This window comes from Abrus precatorius, unplaced genomic scaffold (assembly GCF_003935025.1).
Source record: "Abrus precatorius isolate BTA unplaced genomic scaffold, Abrus_2018 Scaffold10, whole genome shotgun sequence".
NCBI lineage: Eukaryota > Viridiplantae > Streptophyta > Magnoliopsida > Fabales > Fabaceae > Abrus > Abrus precatorius.
Window position 1 is genome coordinate 5,628,837 of NW_020874292.1, and position 20,240 is coordinate 5,649,076.

The 20,240-nt window shown below is 25.6% G+C and overlaps 1 protein-coding gene across 1 annotated transcript; it reads left to right on the top strand.

Moving 5' to 3' along the window:
* Window positions 1-5,044: 5,044 nt before the first annotated feature.
* Window positions 5,045-8,444, top strand: LOC113848749 (caffeic acid 3-O-methyltransferase-like). Its single transcript, XM_027478188.1, has 4 exons — window positions 5,045-5,659; window positions 6,713-7,049; window positions 7,143-7,207; window positions 7,295-8,444. The coding sequence occupies exons 1-4, from the start codon at window positions 5,252-5,254 to the stop codon at window positions 7,592-7,594; spliced, it is 1,110 nt and encodes a 369-aa protein (XP_027333989.1). The 5' UTR covers window positions 5,045-5,251; the 3' UTR covers window positions 7,595-8,444.
* The last annotated feature ends 11,796 nt before the right edge of the window (window positions 8,445-20,240 follow it).

Genomic DNA, 20,240 nt, shown 5'->3' on the forward strand with positions numbered 1-20,240 from the left:
AGCAAATGAGAGAATAAGGGTGAGGGAAAGCGAAAGAAATTGGAAAAAAAGGCTAAATGAGGAAGAAAGAGATGAAAATGAGTGGTAATAAAGGGGATGAGAATTAGATGAGAAGAGAAGGAGAAAGAGACTGAGTGAGACTGAAGGAAGAAGAGATAGAGAAAAAGAGGAGGTTGGTGAGGGTGAAAGGGAATAGATGAGATGATGAGGAGGAAGAGATGAGGAAAAAAAAAAAGGGTTAAAATAAAGAGGAAAGATGAAGAAGAAAGAGAAACTCTAGCCTATAGTATCTTTTAGTTAAACAAATTAAAGATTAACAAAAAAACACGTGCAATACGGGTAAACATAAACTAATAATAATAAATTTTGAAAAATAGTTATTATTTAGTAGTGAGGCTAATGTACTCTAAATTGTCCATTGATACATTCTTTTGTATAAATTTTATATAAATTTTTTATTGATGAATTAAATTGATCATAATAATATTTAAATAAATAAGAATATGACAAAAGATATTAGTGCCAATAAACATGTGGGAAGGAAAAGTTAATAGATGTTGAATTTTTGTTGGATTTGATGAAATTTATTTTATTGTTTTTGGTAGTCATTGAAATGAGAAATTCAATTATGCCTTGAAATTGTAGCGTGGAAAAGGGAACGAAAAACTAGAAGAAAATCTACAATTATGGCCTGTCACAGTGATGCGAAGAGTGGGGAAGAAAAAGCAAATTGGTGACTTTTTTTTTAAGAAAAAAAGAACCACTTTTAACATTGTCTGGTTCAGATAGAATTTTTCTTTTCAGGTATTAATCAATATAATTAATTGAAAGGACTGACATGAAATTAAAAAAGAAGACGAATGATTAAGTTAAACAAAAAAGCTAAATTAAATTTTTTAATAAACATAAAAATCTAAAACTATAATTAAAAAAAAAGATGAATATATATTGTCCAAGAGTTTTTAAAAATTTCTTATAAAACAATGAAATAATTTGTTTATTCGTTTAAAATAATATTCTTTAAATTTAAATCATACACATTTTTATTAGAAACAATTAAGAAAACATGTAACATCTAAAATATATGCAAATTATTTTTAATCATATTAAAATAAGAATCTTTGAATTAATAAGTGATCTTTGTGACTGTATATAAATAAAATTGTATTTTTTAATAGTATTTTAGATGAGAGAGAAGTTTTAGATTCTATTATTCTGAAATCTTAAAAGTGACTATTACTTGTTAATAAAAAAAAAGTTATTTTGTTAGCTTATTAATATTTGAACCTGCAAAATTATATCTGTCTTAGTATTGTATAAATATATTTTTTATTTTTCTGAATTAGTAATTTTTTTTTATATATATATAGATTTTAAGTTTTCTTTAAATCTTTTTTAATAATATACATTTTATTTATAAAAAAAAATAACTGTATGGTTGTTAGACTTGTCTTAGTTGGCTCTACCGCAAACAGATGAATGATAAGAATGCAAGAACAATGAATAAAAACTTTAAATTAACACGTGTTTCTCGTTATATATAAATTATTTGTACTGTATATAATTATTCATATGATGACGAGAGAATCTTTATTCTTTAACATGGAAGGACGAAGAGCAGTTAAAAGCACTCAAAAGTCCCATCAATTATTTTTTAACAAAGCAGCCACGCAAGCCTTCCACCTTATAAAGGACAAGGGTGGTCCAAGTGAATATTAACCGTTTGATATATTAGAGATATAATATTTTCTCTTCCATTAATAATTAAAATGAGTCATAACTATCAATAAATTATTTGTAGATATAATATTACAAATAAATTAATATTTTTTTTACGTTTTTGTTATAACACTTTTCAACTTAAAGGATAGGATACAATTTTTTCAAAATTAAAAGTTGTAATTTATTTATATTTTTATAAATAAATTATCAATTTTATTAAGGACAAGCTGACCAAGCGTATCTAGAAAACAAGCCAACATTTCGCCTCTGTGCAGATTTAGGAAATTCCAAGACTTGAAAAACGTGAAGGTAACTTATTTTATGATAAAATGGCATCTTAATTGATTGAGGCGTGAATGCCAATTTGGATATTCTCGTTCAAGTTTCGGCTGTGGGTCCTTCTTCTGTTTTTAGCCAATAAATAAATTTTTTAATTTACGTAATCTAAATTAACATTAGAGTTAAATCTAAATTAAAATTAATATTTTTTAAATATAAATAAAATTTTGTATAAGTATATTTTTACTTGTTATTTCTCTGAATAAGTAATTTTTTGTAAGTTTCTCTTGAATTCTTTTTAATAAGATTTGTTTTGTTTATAAAAAAATATAAATAAAATTTAAACACTTTTTATCAATTGCTTGAAAATATTTCTTTAAATTGAATGGAAAAAGTTTAGTAACATATTTTTAGTATTTTTAATATAGTTTTAATTATCAGTTAAAATTTATTAAAAACTAATATATACATATATACATATATATATATATATATATAAAAGAATTATTAAATTAAAAGTAAAAAAATAAAATTTACACAATTTTATTAATAATGTATTTTAAAGAATACATGTTTCTCAATTGAATATATCTAATTTATGTATGCAGAGGTGTTTTACTTTTAAATTTTAGTGACTTAAAATAGTAATTCACTTTAAGTTAAGAAAATTGTCTTAATCACTTAAATGATAAGATGGGTTAAGGAACGCGACCTTCAAATCACGTGGCAGTTGGTTTGATTTATTAAATAAGGACATAATTTAAGTATTATATTATAAACATTTTTAGTTTTTTTTAATTAATATTATAATTTTATTTCAGCAATTTATAACAATATTAAATATAATTTTTAGTAAGATAAAACATAGAATTTAATTAATAAACAACACAAATATTTAAAAAACAATATATAATTTTATTTATTAAATAATTGGTTACAAAATTTGTTGTTAGTGACTTTTTTTCTTTTTTGAAAAACATTTTTGACTAAAATTTTTGTTTTTAAAAAGGAAAAGCTAAAATAAACGAAAACTATTTTAATGTTTATGTCGAAGGTTAAAAGTTGTAATTTCCATAAACATAATTCTAAAAACGTTATTTTATTAAATCACGTGTTTAAAATCTTAAATAATTGAATCCTAAACTAATGAAATAAATGATTAATGATTTGTGATTAGCTACAATATGAGTGTTAATAATATTCTCTGTAATTTATTTTTAAGTTATTAATTAATTTTTAAAAAAACTTATAAAATATAAAAAATAACTACTTTAAGAATAAATATTATTAAATAAAAAATTTACATATTTTATATTTTAATATATTTTATTGAAAATTAAGAGTGTGTTAAATAATATAATACTAAAAGTTTTCTTAAGTGCAGTTATTTTAATTTAGCAATTGAAAAATAACTAATATCTAACCTGATGGATAGACTAACACAATCTTATATTATAGAAATTATATATACTATAAGATGGGTAAATAATTTAATTAAATATTTATTTTATACATTTTAATATAAAATATTATACATAAATTTACTGATAAATTTTAAAACTTTTTTATAAGGTATGCTAGTTTTTCTAAATAATCCTAAATTTAGATATAAATTTTTTTTTCTTTAATTATTTAAAAAAAAATTTAATTTTTTTAATTTTTAATTTTTATCTAATTTAATCTGAATCGACCTATGATATCCTAAAATTTAGATACAGGCTCAGTATTTTTTTCATTTTATTTTTATGAACACGAAGAAAAGCAGCCTACTTGATGTATCATTAATTGCCGGTACGTTATTTTTTTTTAATAAAAATACATACACTATCCCATGTAATTAACGTTATTTGAACAACAATTTCTAACCAATTTAAATTAATAATTTAGAGTTATGCACCGTATTCGATTATGCAGATATATTAAATAAATTTTTTTAATAAATTTTGTTGAAGTTAAAGACTGTCCATATTACCTATATTTTAAAACAGAAAATCCTATTTATTAAAGTCTTTTGCTATTTGATCTATGTATAACACTTGTTTGTATTTATATTATTTTGATTATATATTTTAATAAAATAAAAATATGTAATTTTATTATATATATTTAAGACATTAAATTAATTTTTTATAATTTATTTATATATAAATCTTTTTATAAAGATATATCCATTTAAATAATTTAATAATCTATTTATAAAAATATTCAATTACTATTAATAAAAATTAATCTGAATAACAAGCAGTTAAAATTTTTATATATATAAAAAATCTATAATAATAAATTCATGTATCCAAGTGCGTGACCTGTTGAATAAGTGAATCTTATTTATAGAAGTCAAAGTCTAACAAACTACAGCTTATTTCCATCCCAATGGATCAAAGCTGTGAACCCACCGTCACAAAGTTTAAGCTAATCTTCCAGTTCAATTTGTTCATTTATAAATAAAAATAAAAATATATTATACAAAATTGTTATTCAAGACAACGAGTGTTGTTTTATTTATTCATTTTGTCCCAGCGGCGCTACTATCAAAATGTATTAGAAAATCTGGCTCTGGCATCTATTATACAAGTATTGGTAAATACACTTCATCTGTGGAAAAATTCAAAATATTTTTGAAAAAATATATTATTACTAAAAATATAAAAAATACAAGTAGTTGATAACTTTAATTTTGAAATATTTTAAATTAATAAAAAAATATCTTAATATATTTATTTTAATTAAATAAATTTAAACTATAATTAGAATAATAAAGAAATTTAAATCCTTATAATATCAATTTTTGACATTTATACATATATCATCTAAAATTTGATATTTATTTATATTTTAAAAAATATTATCTATTAAAATAAATCAATAAAATATAATTTTTATTTATTTTAATTTTTTATAAAATTAAGTAATATAAATATTAAAGTTTAGGTCATTTAAGTTATTTTATTTTCTTATGAATTTATAAATATTTTAAAATATTAATAAAAATTTATTAAAACTACTTCATTAAATATAATATTACTTTTTAAGAAAAATTTATATTTTGAGAGACAAATGTTAATTAGTATCCCAGAAAGAGATTTTTTTTCTCTCTCTCTCTCTCTTTCCATGAACCTTAGCAATCGGTAATAATACATTTTAGCGCCTATATAAAATTGTGTTGTCTGCTGTCTTCTGAAAGCAGTTAAGGGGTAACACAAAAGAACCCTTCACTTCAGAGAGAAAGAGAAACAGAAAACAACACGGAATGGGAGAAGTGCAGCAAATAGTGGAAATGAAGAAGGAAGTGACAAACAATACAACAACAAGGTCTGAAAGCAAAGCAAGGCTTGCGATTTTGGAACTAGCTCACATGATGAGTGTTCCAATGTCCCTAAACGCTATCTTACACCTCAAAGTCCCCGAGGCCATGTGGCAAGACGGTTCCAATACTCCTCTCTCCGCCTCCCAAATTCTCTCAATCATTCGTCCCCACGGCGGCGCCGACGCGGAGAACCTCCAACGCATCCTCCGCTTGCTCACCAGCTACGACATCTTTGACGAGCACTTGTGCAGCAGTGGCCAAAGGAAATACTCTCTCTCCGAAATCGGAAAGACCCTCGTTGACGATGAACAGGGCCTATCCTATGCTTATTACATGCTCCAGCATCATCAGGTTATTTCTTTACTTTTCATCGCAATTTTTCGTGTTTCTCAACCTAATTCAATTATTTTTTAAAATTTTGTAAGAATTTTAAGTTGAAAGTAGTGGGTTGGAAGAATTTATTCTTATCCTAATTCCTTACATTCAAGCATTGAAAAATATCATTTGAAAAAAATCAACGGGGAATGTTTTAAAAGAAGTGATTCCAACCGTTGATGACTAAAACATGAACGGATGCAATACGCTGACCAAATGCAGTTAAAATACAAAACGTCAACGTTAACAAAGCAGAATCGGGAAAGCAAGTGGTATCAATAATTATGCTTTTCCCATTGTATAAATGGGATGCAAGTGGCCTCAATACTTATCCTCTTTCGATGTCACGTAATCCTTAAAATTATATTTTCAAAGATAAATAATATTTTTAAATTATGTCTCTTATTTATTATTATTTATTTTTTAACACAATTTTTTTATTCATTCGTTATAAATTAAATTTCAATTATTTTAGGACTTGGTTTTTTTTTTAAAGTATCTGACCACATTAGTTTTTATAGGGATAACTTTTTTTAAATATTTATTTTAAAAAATATTGTGTGTTCGATTAGGATAAATATTTACCATCTAAAGGACATGTATCGATGCTAAATTGAAATTATGTTGTAAGTTCTATTTACTAAAACTAACTAAAAGTTAATAGTTGATAACTTATAACTGATAGTTTATAATTTAGTTTTTATCTGATTGAATTAAAGTTGTTTGTTAAAATGTATTAAATAACTAAAACTATATTAATATTAATTTTTATGAATTAAACATTTATCTTTTAATAAATAGCAATAGAAACCTAGAGACATTACAATAGCACGAGAAAAAAAAATCATTAAATTAAGACTAAGACTTACATTCTTTATATAATTTTTTAATAAATTTTAATTAACAACTATTAGAAAGTGAATTATTGGTATTTGTCTTAAAAGTTATAGGTTTCTTCTATCTTATGATTACTAAATGATTTTATAAATTTATTTTTTAAAATATAAAATATAAATTGTGTTTGCACAGGATGCGCTGATGCGAGCATGGCCGTTGGTGGGGGAAGCAGTGGTGGATCCAACGACGGAACCATTCGTGAAGGCAAACGGAGAGGGAGCGATAGGGTACTACACGAAGCGAGGAGATGTAGTGGGTTTGCTTTACAAGGCAATGGCTGGGATGGCTGGGCCATTGATGAGGGAAATTCTTCAAGTCTACGATGGCTTCGAAGGCGTAGAGACACTCGTGGATGTTGGTGGCAACACGGGTGTTTCTCTTCGCATGATTATGGACAGCTTCCCCAACATCCGCAAAGGTATCAACTTCGATCTTCCCGACATGGTGGCCCGTGCAGCCCCCATTCCAGGTGCCTTTCTCTCTCCCAATCAATCCTTTTTAGCGTAACTTTTACTTTTCTAAGATCCCAAGTAAATACATCTTCAACATTATACGTATGTAGGTATAACCCATGTTGGCGGTGACGCTTTGGAATATGTACCCCCTGGGGATGCTGTCTTCATCAAGGTGCTGCTTCTCAATTTCAATATCTATAAACCCTACTCCAACGTTCTCCAATCCAATGATCAAAATTGATAATGTTTGAACTTGCAGTGGGTGTTCTTATCATGGACGGACGAGGAAAGCAAGCTGGTTATGGAGAACTGCCATAAGGCACTTCCGATGGACGGAAAGTTGATTATATGCGAACCGGTTGCGCCGGAGTTGACGGACGAGAGTCGCAGAACGAGAGCATTGCTTGGTGGTGACATATTCGTAATGACAATGTATAGAACGAAGGGGAAGCACAGAACTGAAGAGCAATTCAGACAAATCGGCATTTCTGCTGGTTTTTCTCGTTTCCGTGCCTTCTACATTGATCCTTATCTGACTGTCCTTGAGTTTCAGAAATGAGTGATTGGAAAATGCTAATAACACTCCTTCAACACACTTTATATCATTGGTTTATTTTAAAAAAGTCAATTAATATCTTTTAAATGTTACTTTGACTTTTTAAAACTTAAACTAATAAGATAAAGTGTGTTGAAGAATATATTTTAAAAAAAGTGTGTTAATGTAGCATTTAAGTGTGATGAGAATAAATCAACTGAAATTATGAATTAGGAGGGAAAAAAATAATTAGGAACAGTAGTTCCGAAACACTTATTGTGATTCTTCCTTATGAATAAACCTTCATAAAATATTTGGATTTATGTTCATTGTATATCTTCTCCTCTTAAATTGTACACTGGTAACTGGATATTAATTCCCCTTTTTCATATTTTAAGATAGTCGCAGGAGCTAGAAATGCAATACTTAAAATATAGATTTTATTAACTAGTTTTTAATATCAAGTTTAAGCATTTAAAAATATTAAATTTTTATTAAAAACAACATCTTTATTGTATTGAGATACAAAAGTGTAATAAATATTTTTAAACAAAATATTACTATTATTAATTATTTAAATTTAATTTTTAGAACTAAAGTTAATATTTTTCTTAAAATTTTAAATATTTTATTTTAGTATAGAAAACCTAAACAAATTTATATACTGAGAAAACACACAATTTATGTTTGGTTTTGTTTAGTTTCTCTTATGTTGATATTCTTTGAGTAATAATAATAAAAATATTACTTTTTATTTTATTATGTTAATAATTACAAAAAATATCATATTATTTTTATTTTATGTTTTTCAAAATCTAGAAATATATTACAAACAAGAAACCTTATTTTTATTCATTCCATTTACGACATTGTGAAAGTAAGAAAAAATATGAAAACAATAGCATTTTCAATTATAAAGGAAAACATATCAAACAAAATAAAAGTATAAAAATACAAATCATGTGCAACTTTCTTTTTCTAAAACTATACTTATAATTTGACTCTGAATTAATTTTTAATAAAATAAATTTTTTTGGTAACGGTGCTTAAAATTCAAATGATAACTTATTATGAACGACAATTATTTATAACTTAGAATAACAAATAAAAAATTTAGAGGATAGTTTTTGTTAAACTATTATTTAAAATTGATTATTAGAGTAAGGTTTATTAAGAAAGTTCTCTAAATATTACTTGAAAAACATTATTTTTAACTTCATTATTTAAGAGAGTAATTGATATATGAAACTAAATCACTTTTTAAGTTGAAGTTTAGACTACAATTATTACTTAACCACTTCACAAAAGTGTCACAAAAGTGAATTTTAAATTAAATTTTAGTCATTCTTTCCTATCATTACATTCACTACTAGCTCGTCTCTATATTTAAAGTTCAGAGAGTGGTTAGGTAATAATTGCTTTTCTATCTAGAACTGCAATCAAGTGTATTTTGAAGAATAGTTCCACATCAAAATATCAAATCATATGTTCTCCAATCTCTATTTCTGAGAACAATTAGTTAATCGTTTTTAAAATTATGACACACTTGTACATAATGAATTATTAGAGTAGTTCAAAACGCTTTTTAAGTAAAGGCAAAATTGCTCTCCTATCTCCTTTTTAGCATAATTTATGTAGGTTATAAGTGATGTTTTTTTTTAAATATAAATATTTAGATAGATCATTGACTACTTGGGATGAAAAACCATATACATTTATTATTTAGCCTATTCCGAGGGATATTGTTAACCTCTCTGTTGCTTTGTTTGTAACTCAAGGTACTTAAAATTAATTTTAATTAATAAGTTTTGTCTTTAGTTTGTATGTGATAGGATTGTTGCCTTTATTTCTTCTAATTTTGCTGTTAATCTTGACTTTATTTGTTAGAGCTTCACTTCTAATGTAATTTTTTCCATTAAAATTGTGTATGGATTTTTAACTTACTTGTATAGAATCCATAACAAGCGAAAACATAGTTTTAAGCTTGTTTAGAATTGACAAGACCTTCCAAAAATCAAGTATTTCCTTAGAAAATTTACTCATGTTAAACCTTTAACCAACTAGGAAAGGAAAAAGACAAATATGTCTAACTCTAATTTCTGCCCAAAATGTCTATTTACCCTGAATCTATAATTCATATTTGAAGAGACTGTTATTTTGCTTCTGAAATTTGGGATCAGTTGTTATCTTAACATATTTGGAGTAGTTTGATAGTTATGAACTTTCTTTTTGGTTATCTTTTAATCTTCAATCAAAGTAATGAATAACTTAATGATTGAGATATTCTCTTTGATATTGTAATTTGGAAGATGTAACTGGAAAAGAACTCCTCTGATATGGTTAATGGGATTATTGATTTCACAAATTACATTTCTTTATCTTTGTCTTTTGTATGTTTCATTTAAAAAGGACTGAGCATGTTAGATTCATTAATTTCTTGGAATGGTACTGTTGTTCAAAGGAGTCACTTGGTTGCCTATAGAGGTGTTTTGAAGAGTCTTAATAGAGTATTTATTGTTGGTTTTATGAACAAAAACATTGGATTTTTGCTTTCCCATTTCGATTGAATTCTGGGCCATTTTTATGGTTTACAATTAATTAAAGCTAAAAAGCTTAAGAATACACGTATTGAGATTAATTGTAAAGAGGTTATTTAATATATTTTATATAAAAATATATATTTTTGTATTTATATTTTTTAATTATTCTTTTTATTGGTTACTTTAGTAATATAAACCTATTAGTTTGATCTATATTTTAAAAAAAAGTTAATTAGTATGTTGATAATCTAGTCCGTATAAATTTGATTTTGGATTGCGATTTCCTTATTTGGATAAGGAACCTACCTTATTAGAGGCCAATTCCTTGAGTTTTAGGTATTTAAAATTGTTTTTTAAGTTTTTTTTTAGTGTTTTTGAGTTTGTAAGCCTAATTAAAATAATAAAAAAAATTAATAACAACTTAATTAGTATCAGTTTGACTATTACTTATGGTCAATTTTTTTCTATAATGACGCATATTCTAATAACATATTATTATTAAGATTTGTTTAAATATTATTTTTATTTTTATATATACAAAAACTATATAGATTAAAAATTTTATCTTTTTGTTAAAATTTATTGTTATACTTCTTACCGTGTTTTATTAGTGCTCTTTTTACTTTTAGATTACTCAAACAACAGTATGAACAAAAAAAATATAAATATAGAATAGTAATTAAAACTATTTTGAATTTTTACATTAATTTATAAATAAGAATAAAATTATTTTTTTGAAAAAAAAATAAAAGTACAAAAGACACATTTTTTTATTACATTTAAAGATTTAAAATTAAATTCTTTCAAACTTTATAAATAATGAATTTTTGGTTAGAATCAAAATAGACCAGACTGTCCGATCGAGACCTATGACTTAACTCTTTTAAAATAGTTTATTTTGGCCTATTTAAATAATATATTTAATTTATATTTTTTAAAAGACTTAATTAATTGAATATATTAGATTTTTGCTTAAAATAAATTTATTAAACTTATTAGAATAGCCTATTTCAATTTTAAAAATTTATAATGATATATTAAATAATTTATATAAAAATTATAATATAATATAATATAATATTAAATAAATTAAATTTTAAAATAAATATATCTTAAATTAAAAACTCTAATCCTTTCTATTGTAATTCAAGAATATCCTTATTACATATCCTCTAAAAGAGAGTTATATTTGCTAGAATTTTTTGCGTTAGTATTATTTGATCTATCTTATATGTATATAGTTTATTTACATTTGTATCGTATCAATTACGTTTATTATTGGTTTATTTCATTCATTATCTTTTTGCATACTTGTTTATTTTACATATAACTCCTTTTTATTGTTAGTTTTCTTTATTTTAAGGTTAACAATGTCTTCTCTAATTGGGAGCAACAAAATAATTTTTCTCTATTTTGAGGTTAACAAAATAATTTTTCTAATTAAAAACAATAAAATAATTCTGTTTACTTGTATTACATTTGTAAATAGTCAATAATAATTAAATTCAATTAATAACATATTTATAAAGAAATTTAATAACCTATTGAAAGTCTTAATACAAAGTAGGTTATTAAAAAAGTTAATAAGTTAAAGTTGACTTTTAAAAAATTTAGACTAAACTTAATAAAAACTTCATGACAAATAATAAGTTAAATTTAAACTTTAAAATTATTAAATAAACTAAACTTATATATGCAAAAGCTATCCCAACATAACTTATTTTAATCCTTACACTTGATGTTTTTGTTAAATTTGTTTGAAAGAGAATAATAGCAATAGCATCGCTTACCTGATAATTAAGCAACTACATATACGGTTAAATGTTTACGCTAGAAAAATGTTACGTGAATAATAAAATAGGATGGTAAACAATTGCTATTTTTAAGATGTAAATAATGAAAATGATAAAATAAAATGAATGAAATATAAATAATTGTTGTAATATGACAAATAATGTTAATTTTAAATATTTAAATAACAAAAGGGTAAAAATATATTCTACACGTGTGACAGAAAACCTTTACTAATAGTTAAAAATACCTTAGAGAAGATAAATAAATTAGGTGCATGTAAGAGTGCTTCAAATGGGGCACTCAGGAAACTAGCTGCTATATTATTCATAAACGACTAATTTTGTCCGTTAAAATATTATCAGAAATTAGCACATGTTTACATCATTATAATTTTTTTAAAAATATATTATTAATTATTGATTTATTAAATTTGATTCATGCATAAGTAATTTTATTGACTTTTAAAAAATCTTAAAAACTTTTGAATTCTCAGTATAGATAGATCGTGCTAATGAAAAAGTTTTTAATATTATTTAATATCTTCTGTTTTTCAAAAGTGTGAATTTTATATTTTTGTAAATGTATACGTTGTGATGGGGAGAGATACTGACTTTTGGTGTTAATTGACCATTACTATGAAATTTACATTTACAGTGAAAAAGTTCGCTGGCCTTTTCTTTAGTAATTTGCATAATTAATTTCGCAATGAAATGTAAAATTAATATTTATTTTTTTAAATTTATATTTAGATCAAAATAAATTAATTTAAAATAATAATATTATTACTCGAACCAACCTCCGTTGATAATAATATCACATAATTTTAAATCATGTTATATGATTTACAATTATAAAATATGTTTTCATATAATAATCTCTATTATTATTGTTACATTAAAAATTGAAAAAAACTATTAAGTTATTTAATTTTAGTTTTAATTTGATTAAATATACAAAAATATTACTTTTAAAATTTTAATGTTTTTATTTATGAACAAGATATATTTTTTTAATTGTGTATTTAATTAGTCAACAAAATAAGATTAACTAAGAAATATATGAAAGTGTGATAATTTGGTTTTATGACACTATAAAAGGAGATATATTATTCATCAAAGCTTGAATAATTATAGTAGGTAAGGATAGAGTGGATATATTGTCCATAAAAACTTTAATTCTCATAGAAAAGTTATATTTACACTTTCTTAAGTGTTTTATGTAAAAAGTAATTTATCAATATATAATTTATTAATTATTGTAGATAGACATGACAACTCATCAATGATGTATTAAATGTTAGTGTTCTTTGTTCTAAATGGTAAATTAGAGTTAATGTAATTCATATATGTAGGTGAGTATTAACAATAATAATGATGAAAATGATATATATAAATAATATGAAATTAATTTTGTTAGATGCAAAAGTTAGTGACTATACATGTAGGTGCAAGTCAAAAATAAATTAAACCAAGCACGTGAAGAAATTAAATTTTGCAGTTAAGTACTTTGAGACACAAAATTGCATGTAAATGAAATTTCTCCACACATGTATCACTTTTGTTGAAAAAAAAGTATAAATTTAATTAACGAATCTATATCGTTCTTTTGTCTTGTGATATGACCATTCTATGTTTTTAAAGTTTTAGCCTTCGATTATGATTCATGGCACAAATTATAACACATCGTTGCTTTCTCAAAACTCATTGTTTTGCATAAATTTTTATTTGTTAAAAAATGATCATACTTGTTGAACAACCAATTTTGCTTCATATGGCATGGAATGAAGGATGCTTTAATAGGCCTATCTATCTTCATAAATATGGTCCTATTGTAAGTATTTAAGGTTTGATGATTGAACTTTTTTATATCAAGTATATTGTCTTATATGTAAGACAACTCATTTAAAGATTTGAAAAAACAAACTATTTCTAAAATAAAGTAACATGTACAAGCATAGAACATTAACATCAAGAAAGCACTAACCTAACCTATTGTTTTGATTAAATTGTTTGAAATGCCATGAGGACTATGTGCACGAGCAACACATGGTAAGTGTATAAAAATGTATTATAGCAAGTCGGATCCAAGTGGCAAATTATATATTAGCCAAAACCAAGATTTGATATATGATTTATTACAGGTTGCCAATTAAAAAAACAAAAAGCTTCTAAACATAAAATTGTTGCTATATTAAGTTTATTCTGTTAAATATTATAAGAAATAATAATAATATTTTATTGTTATTTTGTTGATGTCAATTTTTTTTTTGTTGAACTCTAAGTACCTATAACAAAATCGTTGAGACCTTGTAACATTTAGATTTGATATTTAACTTATCTTTCTTTATAAAATTGTAGAAGTCTATATATATTCATATTATCTTAGATTTTATGTAATGTGAATTTCTTCTAAAATTGAATTATATCTTAATTTTTTAAGTATCAATTTATTAATCAACTAATTTTTTTTCCTTTCTTAATTTATATTACAATTCATTAGTGGTAATATATAACTTCTTTACCACTTAAGTTGATTAAAAACTAATGAAATGGTTACATCAAGTTGATTATAATCAACTTGTATAATCAACTTGATGTAACCGTTTTCTTTTCGAAATAAATATTTTAGGGTGTTAATATATTTCTAGCACATAAAGACTTTTAAATTCAAATTTAATTTTAAAGATTACATATTTTTTTTAATTTGAATTTGAATCTATCGATATCGAATGTTAAAATTCAATACTGTATTACTTAATAATTTTTTCATTGCAAACTTTAATCATTTCAATAATTGGTTTCAACCTATTATCTAATGAGTTTTTTTACCGTAAAATGACAAAAAATAAATAAATTTCTCATATAGACTCATTGCCAATTTTATTACACAAATGGACCTATTTTTGTTGCAATTCAAAATTTGGTTCCTGAACTGAATTCTGAGTTATATTTTCTTTTTTGTATAATAAATAAATATTATTATTTAAATTATATTTATATATTATTATTTTGTTAAAATAAATATTTATAATATATTATTTTAATAAATATTTATAAATATTTTATTAGTTATATATATTAAAATAAATTTTATTATTTGAATTTTTTTTATTTTTATGTTATTTAAAAATAAATAAAAATAGTAATAATATTAATTTTAAATTTTTATTAAAATTTATTTGACATATTTAAGATAATAAATAATATTTTTAAAAAATAATAATAACTAAATTTTAAAAAAATAATTAAATAATAAGTAAATTATTTTAGTTAATTTTTAAAAACAATTTAAAATATTTAAATAATAAGTATATTATTTTACATAATAATGTTAATGTTTAAATAATTTCTACTTAAAGAATACTAAATATATTTTTCAAAATTAAAAAAATATATTAAATATTATTCTGTTTATTTATTTATTTAAATATGTAATTTTGACTTAATATTTTTAAATATTAGTATGATAAAATAATATTTTGAATAAAAATTTTATTTTAATTAAATTATTTGTTTAAAAATGTTATTATTTAATATTATAATTTTTAATATCCTAAACTCTAAAATTATACTATTACAATTTTGAATAAGTTATATTTGAAAATAAAAAATTTATTTTTAAAAATTAAATAAAATATTAAATTATAATTTAATTATTTATAGTTGAAACAAATATTTTGAAATTAACGTTTTCATATTATTAAAGTAACATTGATGAAGACAAAATACATTAATAAAGATGATAACAAATTCATAACAACATTAATAATTAACTATCTCTATAATGGTGACCAGTTCCACAACGAGGGTGACGTCTTTGACGTGGTGGGTTTCGTCATTGTGGTTGTTGCTCTGGGATTTTAAGATGAATTTATGGAGGATTTGGATCATCATGAAGGTCTAGTTGTTGGAATGCATTTGATAAATTACTAGGTTCATTAGCAAAATTTGGTTGGTAAAGAGACTGCATGTAAGTTTGTGCTGAAGATGGAATTGTAAAATCAACTCCAAATAAGTTTGTAAAAAAATCCTTTGATGTTGTTGCAAACGAATGTCTTGTGTTAATTATATTTGCTTCTGGCGTAATGTTCAGAGGAATTGATGCAGTCTCGTGGTACGACGGTGTGGAAGTCGTACCCATTTCAAATGTATTGGTAGTCCTTTGTTGTTGGTCACTCGTCCTTGGATCTTGTAGTAGTTGTGGCATAGATAGAAAATAGATAGAATTAGCAATGTACCATTCCATGTATTCTTGTGTGTGACACAATGGGCCTTGAATTGGATGACCTGTTATTGTCAGCTCACGTCTGTTGTTCCATATTTCGATCTATTGAGCATGTCTTGTAACCTAATTTTCATCCTGTCTTCCTCTCATGTCAATTTTGTGGAAGTCATTCAAATTATTCGGTGGAGAAGGGACTTCTTGGATTAGACGAAACTGTAATTTGATTCTATCTGTTTGGTGCCATTCAACAATTGCAAAACAAAGGATGGCGGTACATAAAGTCCACAGTTGGACATCTCTATATGCTTCAATGGGTATTGATGTCTACAAGTCTTGATATGGCGCCCATAAAAACTACAAATATATTTAAGTTTGTTACTTAAAATGATGTGTAAAAGATAAGAAAATAAATATGATGAGTTACCTGATTAGCTTGAATGTGATCAAACATTGATTTGTACCCCACAACATCATTGTGAGGTTTATTTCGAAAGTTTAGTACTCTACCCCCGCTCCATCTGCACACGAGAGGGTATGTTGGTGGATTACTAGAAATTGGCGCAATATATGGCATGCGATACCATGCCCAAGACATTAACAGTGATGAGCAACCACCCATTATTTTGCTACCAACTTCCGTGACTCTGCACATTTCCCTATACAACATAGCCAAACAAGCAGAACCCCAACTATATCGTCTTGTTCTTCTAAGATTAGTTAATAAAGCTAAATATTCGTGTTCATTTTATTCATTCAACCTTCTAACCTTTTTCCTTGTTCTTGTGAACCTTCTCCTTCTAAAAATGTCTTCAATCTATGTCATTGTTCACTCTGATGGTGCGATTAACCAATGTCTTAATGAAGGAGTCACGTTCACTTCAAGATCAGCGAAATTAGTACATCTAAAGAGAGGAGTGACTTTACAAAGGCTCACGAAAGTCATCCACACAAAACTTAACCGAGACTCAAATGAAAGGGTGACAACCATATATTTTTGCTACCTAATTAGACTTGGCCTGAGAGTTAGCAACTACACATGTGTTTCGTTGAACGATGATGAAGATGTCGAGGCACTCTTCAACATCCACGACTTAAATCAACTTCAATCAGGTATAGAATTATATGTTACATTTGCTACAAACGTAATCCAGCCACCACAACTTTCACCTTCACCTTCACCTTACCAAACTTACGAAACCATAAATCCATCCTTTTCAACATATGATATGAATTCTGACCTTCAGTCCTACACACAACTTTTAACTAGTCCATTCATGGACCTCAATGAAATACCCTCCGAACCATTTGAGCAAACCCTACCTTCTCAGCCTCTTGAAGAACATGCTGTTGTAGGTCTCCCAATCGAAGTATTTGATCCTTTTAGCGAGAATGAAGATGAAATTCTATCTCAACAGTAGGATGATGAAGAAGACTCCCTCCCATTTCCAAATATTCCACTATCACAATCATTACCATTATACAATCTACCTCCACATTTTCTAAACATTCTCAGTCAAATACAAGAACATGACTCTGAGTTTGGCCATGTCCTTGATCGTGAAATGGTAGTGTATCCGCCTGGAACACTATTTGTTGACCAACGCTTCTCAACAAAAGAACAAGTCCAAGATGCCATAAATAGATTTCACATTGTCAATCATTGCACTTACAAGGTGAAAATGTCAAGCACAACTAGGCTTGTCGTCGAATGCGTTCACAACGACTGTGCCTGGAGATGTCACGCTATATTGCGCACTAAAGAGCAACACTGGAAAATAATGAAACTTGAAGGGTGCCACACATGTGCTTCCTCAATCATTTCACAGGATCACAACAAGTTGGGATCACGAATGATTTCTCAAACCATTCGTGAAATTATTGAGACTGATCCATCCACACCTATCGTAACCATCTTAGCCTACATAAAGTCCAGAATGGGTTATACAATCAGCTATAGAAAGGGATGGTTGGGGAAAAAACATGCCATTGAAAATATCTTCAGAAATTGGGAGGAGTCTTACCATAAGTTACCTAGACAGTTGCTTGCAATGCAACTGTATGTTCCAGGCTTCATATGGAAATTGAGTACACAACCGGCATACAACGGTGGCTCGCTTGACGAGGGGAATGTGTTGTTTTGGACCTTCAAAGCATGCATTGATGGTTTTGCCTTTTGCAAACCAATTGTTCAAGTGGATGGAACATTTTTGACTGGAAAATACAAAGGGACTTTATTAGTGGCAGTTGCACAAGATGGCCGCAACAACATAATTCCCATTACCTTTGCTGTAGTTGAAGGTGAAACTAGCGATGCATGGTTCTTTTTTTTGAAAAACTTAAGGAGGTACGTAACCCAACAAGAGGAGTTGTGCCTCATTTCGGATCGACACGAGGCCATAAGAAGTGCATACTTGAGAAATGGAAGTGGTTGGACAGAAAACAATTCTGTCTATGTCTATTGCATTAGACACATTGCACAAAACTTTATGCGATGATTCAAAAATGCTACACTGAAGAAAGATGTCGTCAATATGGGTAATCTTAATTTTTTACATAGTTTATATTATCATTAATATTTTATACAATTGCTTAGCTAATTATATTAATTTAATTTGTAATCTTGTTTCCAGCATATAGGATGACTGAACCGAGATTCTTTTACTATTACAACATAGTAAAAGATAATAATCCTGAAACTGCACAATGGTTAGACAACATCCCAAGGGAAAAATGGACACTGGCATGGGACAACGGACGACGCTGAGGACACATGACAACAAACCTAGCGGAGTCAATCAATTCGGTCTTGAAGAAAACTAGAAACTTACCCATTTGCTCCATAGTCATGGCAACATACACCCGTTGCAATAAGTTCTTCATTGACAAAAGTAAGGAAGTAGATGCAATGATTAATGCTAGATATATGTACTCAGAGGTTGCAACTAAAGCAATTCAAGATGCACAGTCAAAGGCGAACACTCACAGAGTCATAACCTTTGACAGAACAAGCACTAGATTTTTAGTCAAAGAAACGCAACATCCGACCAAAATTTGACCCGTAGGAAGATTTACAGTACGGTTAGATGAAATGTGGTGTGATTGTGGCAAGTTTCAAAAAGTTCACATCCCATGCTCGCATGTAATTGCTTCATGCTTACACACACACTACAACTTTGACATCTACATATCTCCTGTGTATACCTTACAACAAGTTTCTAGGGTATACGAAGGTCAATTTGGAGAACTCAGACACGAAGACTATTGGCCAAATTACACGGGCCCAATTTTGTGTCCAAATCCAAAACTGAAAAGAACTTCAAAGGGTCGACCCAAGTCTAATAGGATAAGAACAAAGATGGACATTAGAGAATAACAAAGTCGGGCAAAAAATTGTTATTATTGTCATACCCCTGGTCACACAAGGAAGACATGTCCAAATATCGGTCAAGCTTCTAGTTTCTGCCATTAATTTATGTTGTTGTTATTATTTTAAAATTTTTTTCATGTCATTTTTAATTTTATGAATGTCATTGCATCTTTTAAATTTTTAGTCTTTGTAATTTATATTCAATATATATATATATATATATATATATATCTACATAATATTATTTAATTATATTTATTATTATTAATAACATATTTTTTTAAATAAATAATTATGTATAAATTTTAATAAATATTAATATATCATAATAAATAAATAAAATGGTTATTATTTAATACTTTATTTATTTTATAAATATATAATATTAAATAACCAAAAATATAATTTTAGAATATAATATTAATATCATTTTCAAAAAAAGTTATATTAAATAATATAATAAGAAAAATAAAAATATTATTTATTATCTTAAATATATCAAATAATTTTTAATAAACATTTAAAATTAATATTATTACTATTTTTAAATAATATTAAAATAAAATAAAAATTTAAATAATAAAATTTATTTTATTATATATAACTAATAAAATATTTATAAATATTTATTTTAACAAAATAATAATATATAAATATAATTTAAATAATAATATTTATTTATTATAAAAACAAAAAACAAAAATCTAACTCAGAATTCGGTCCCCTGGGGATCGAATTCTGAATT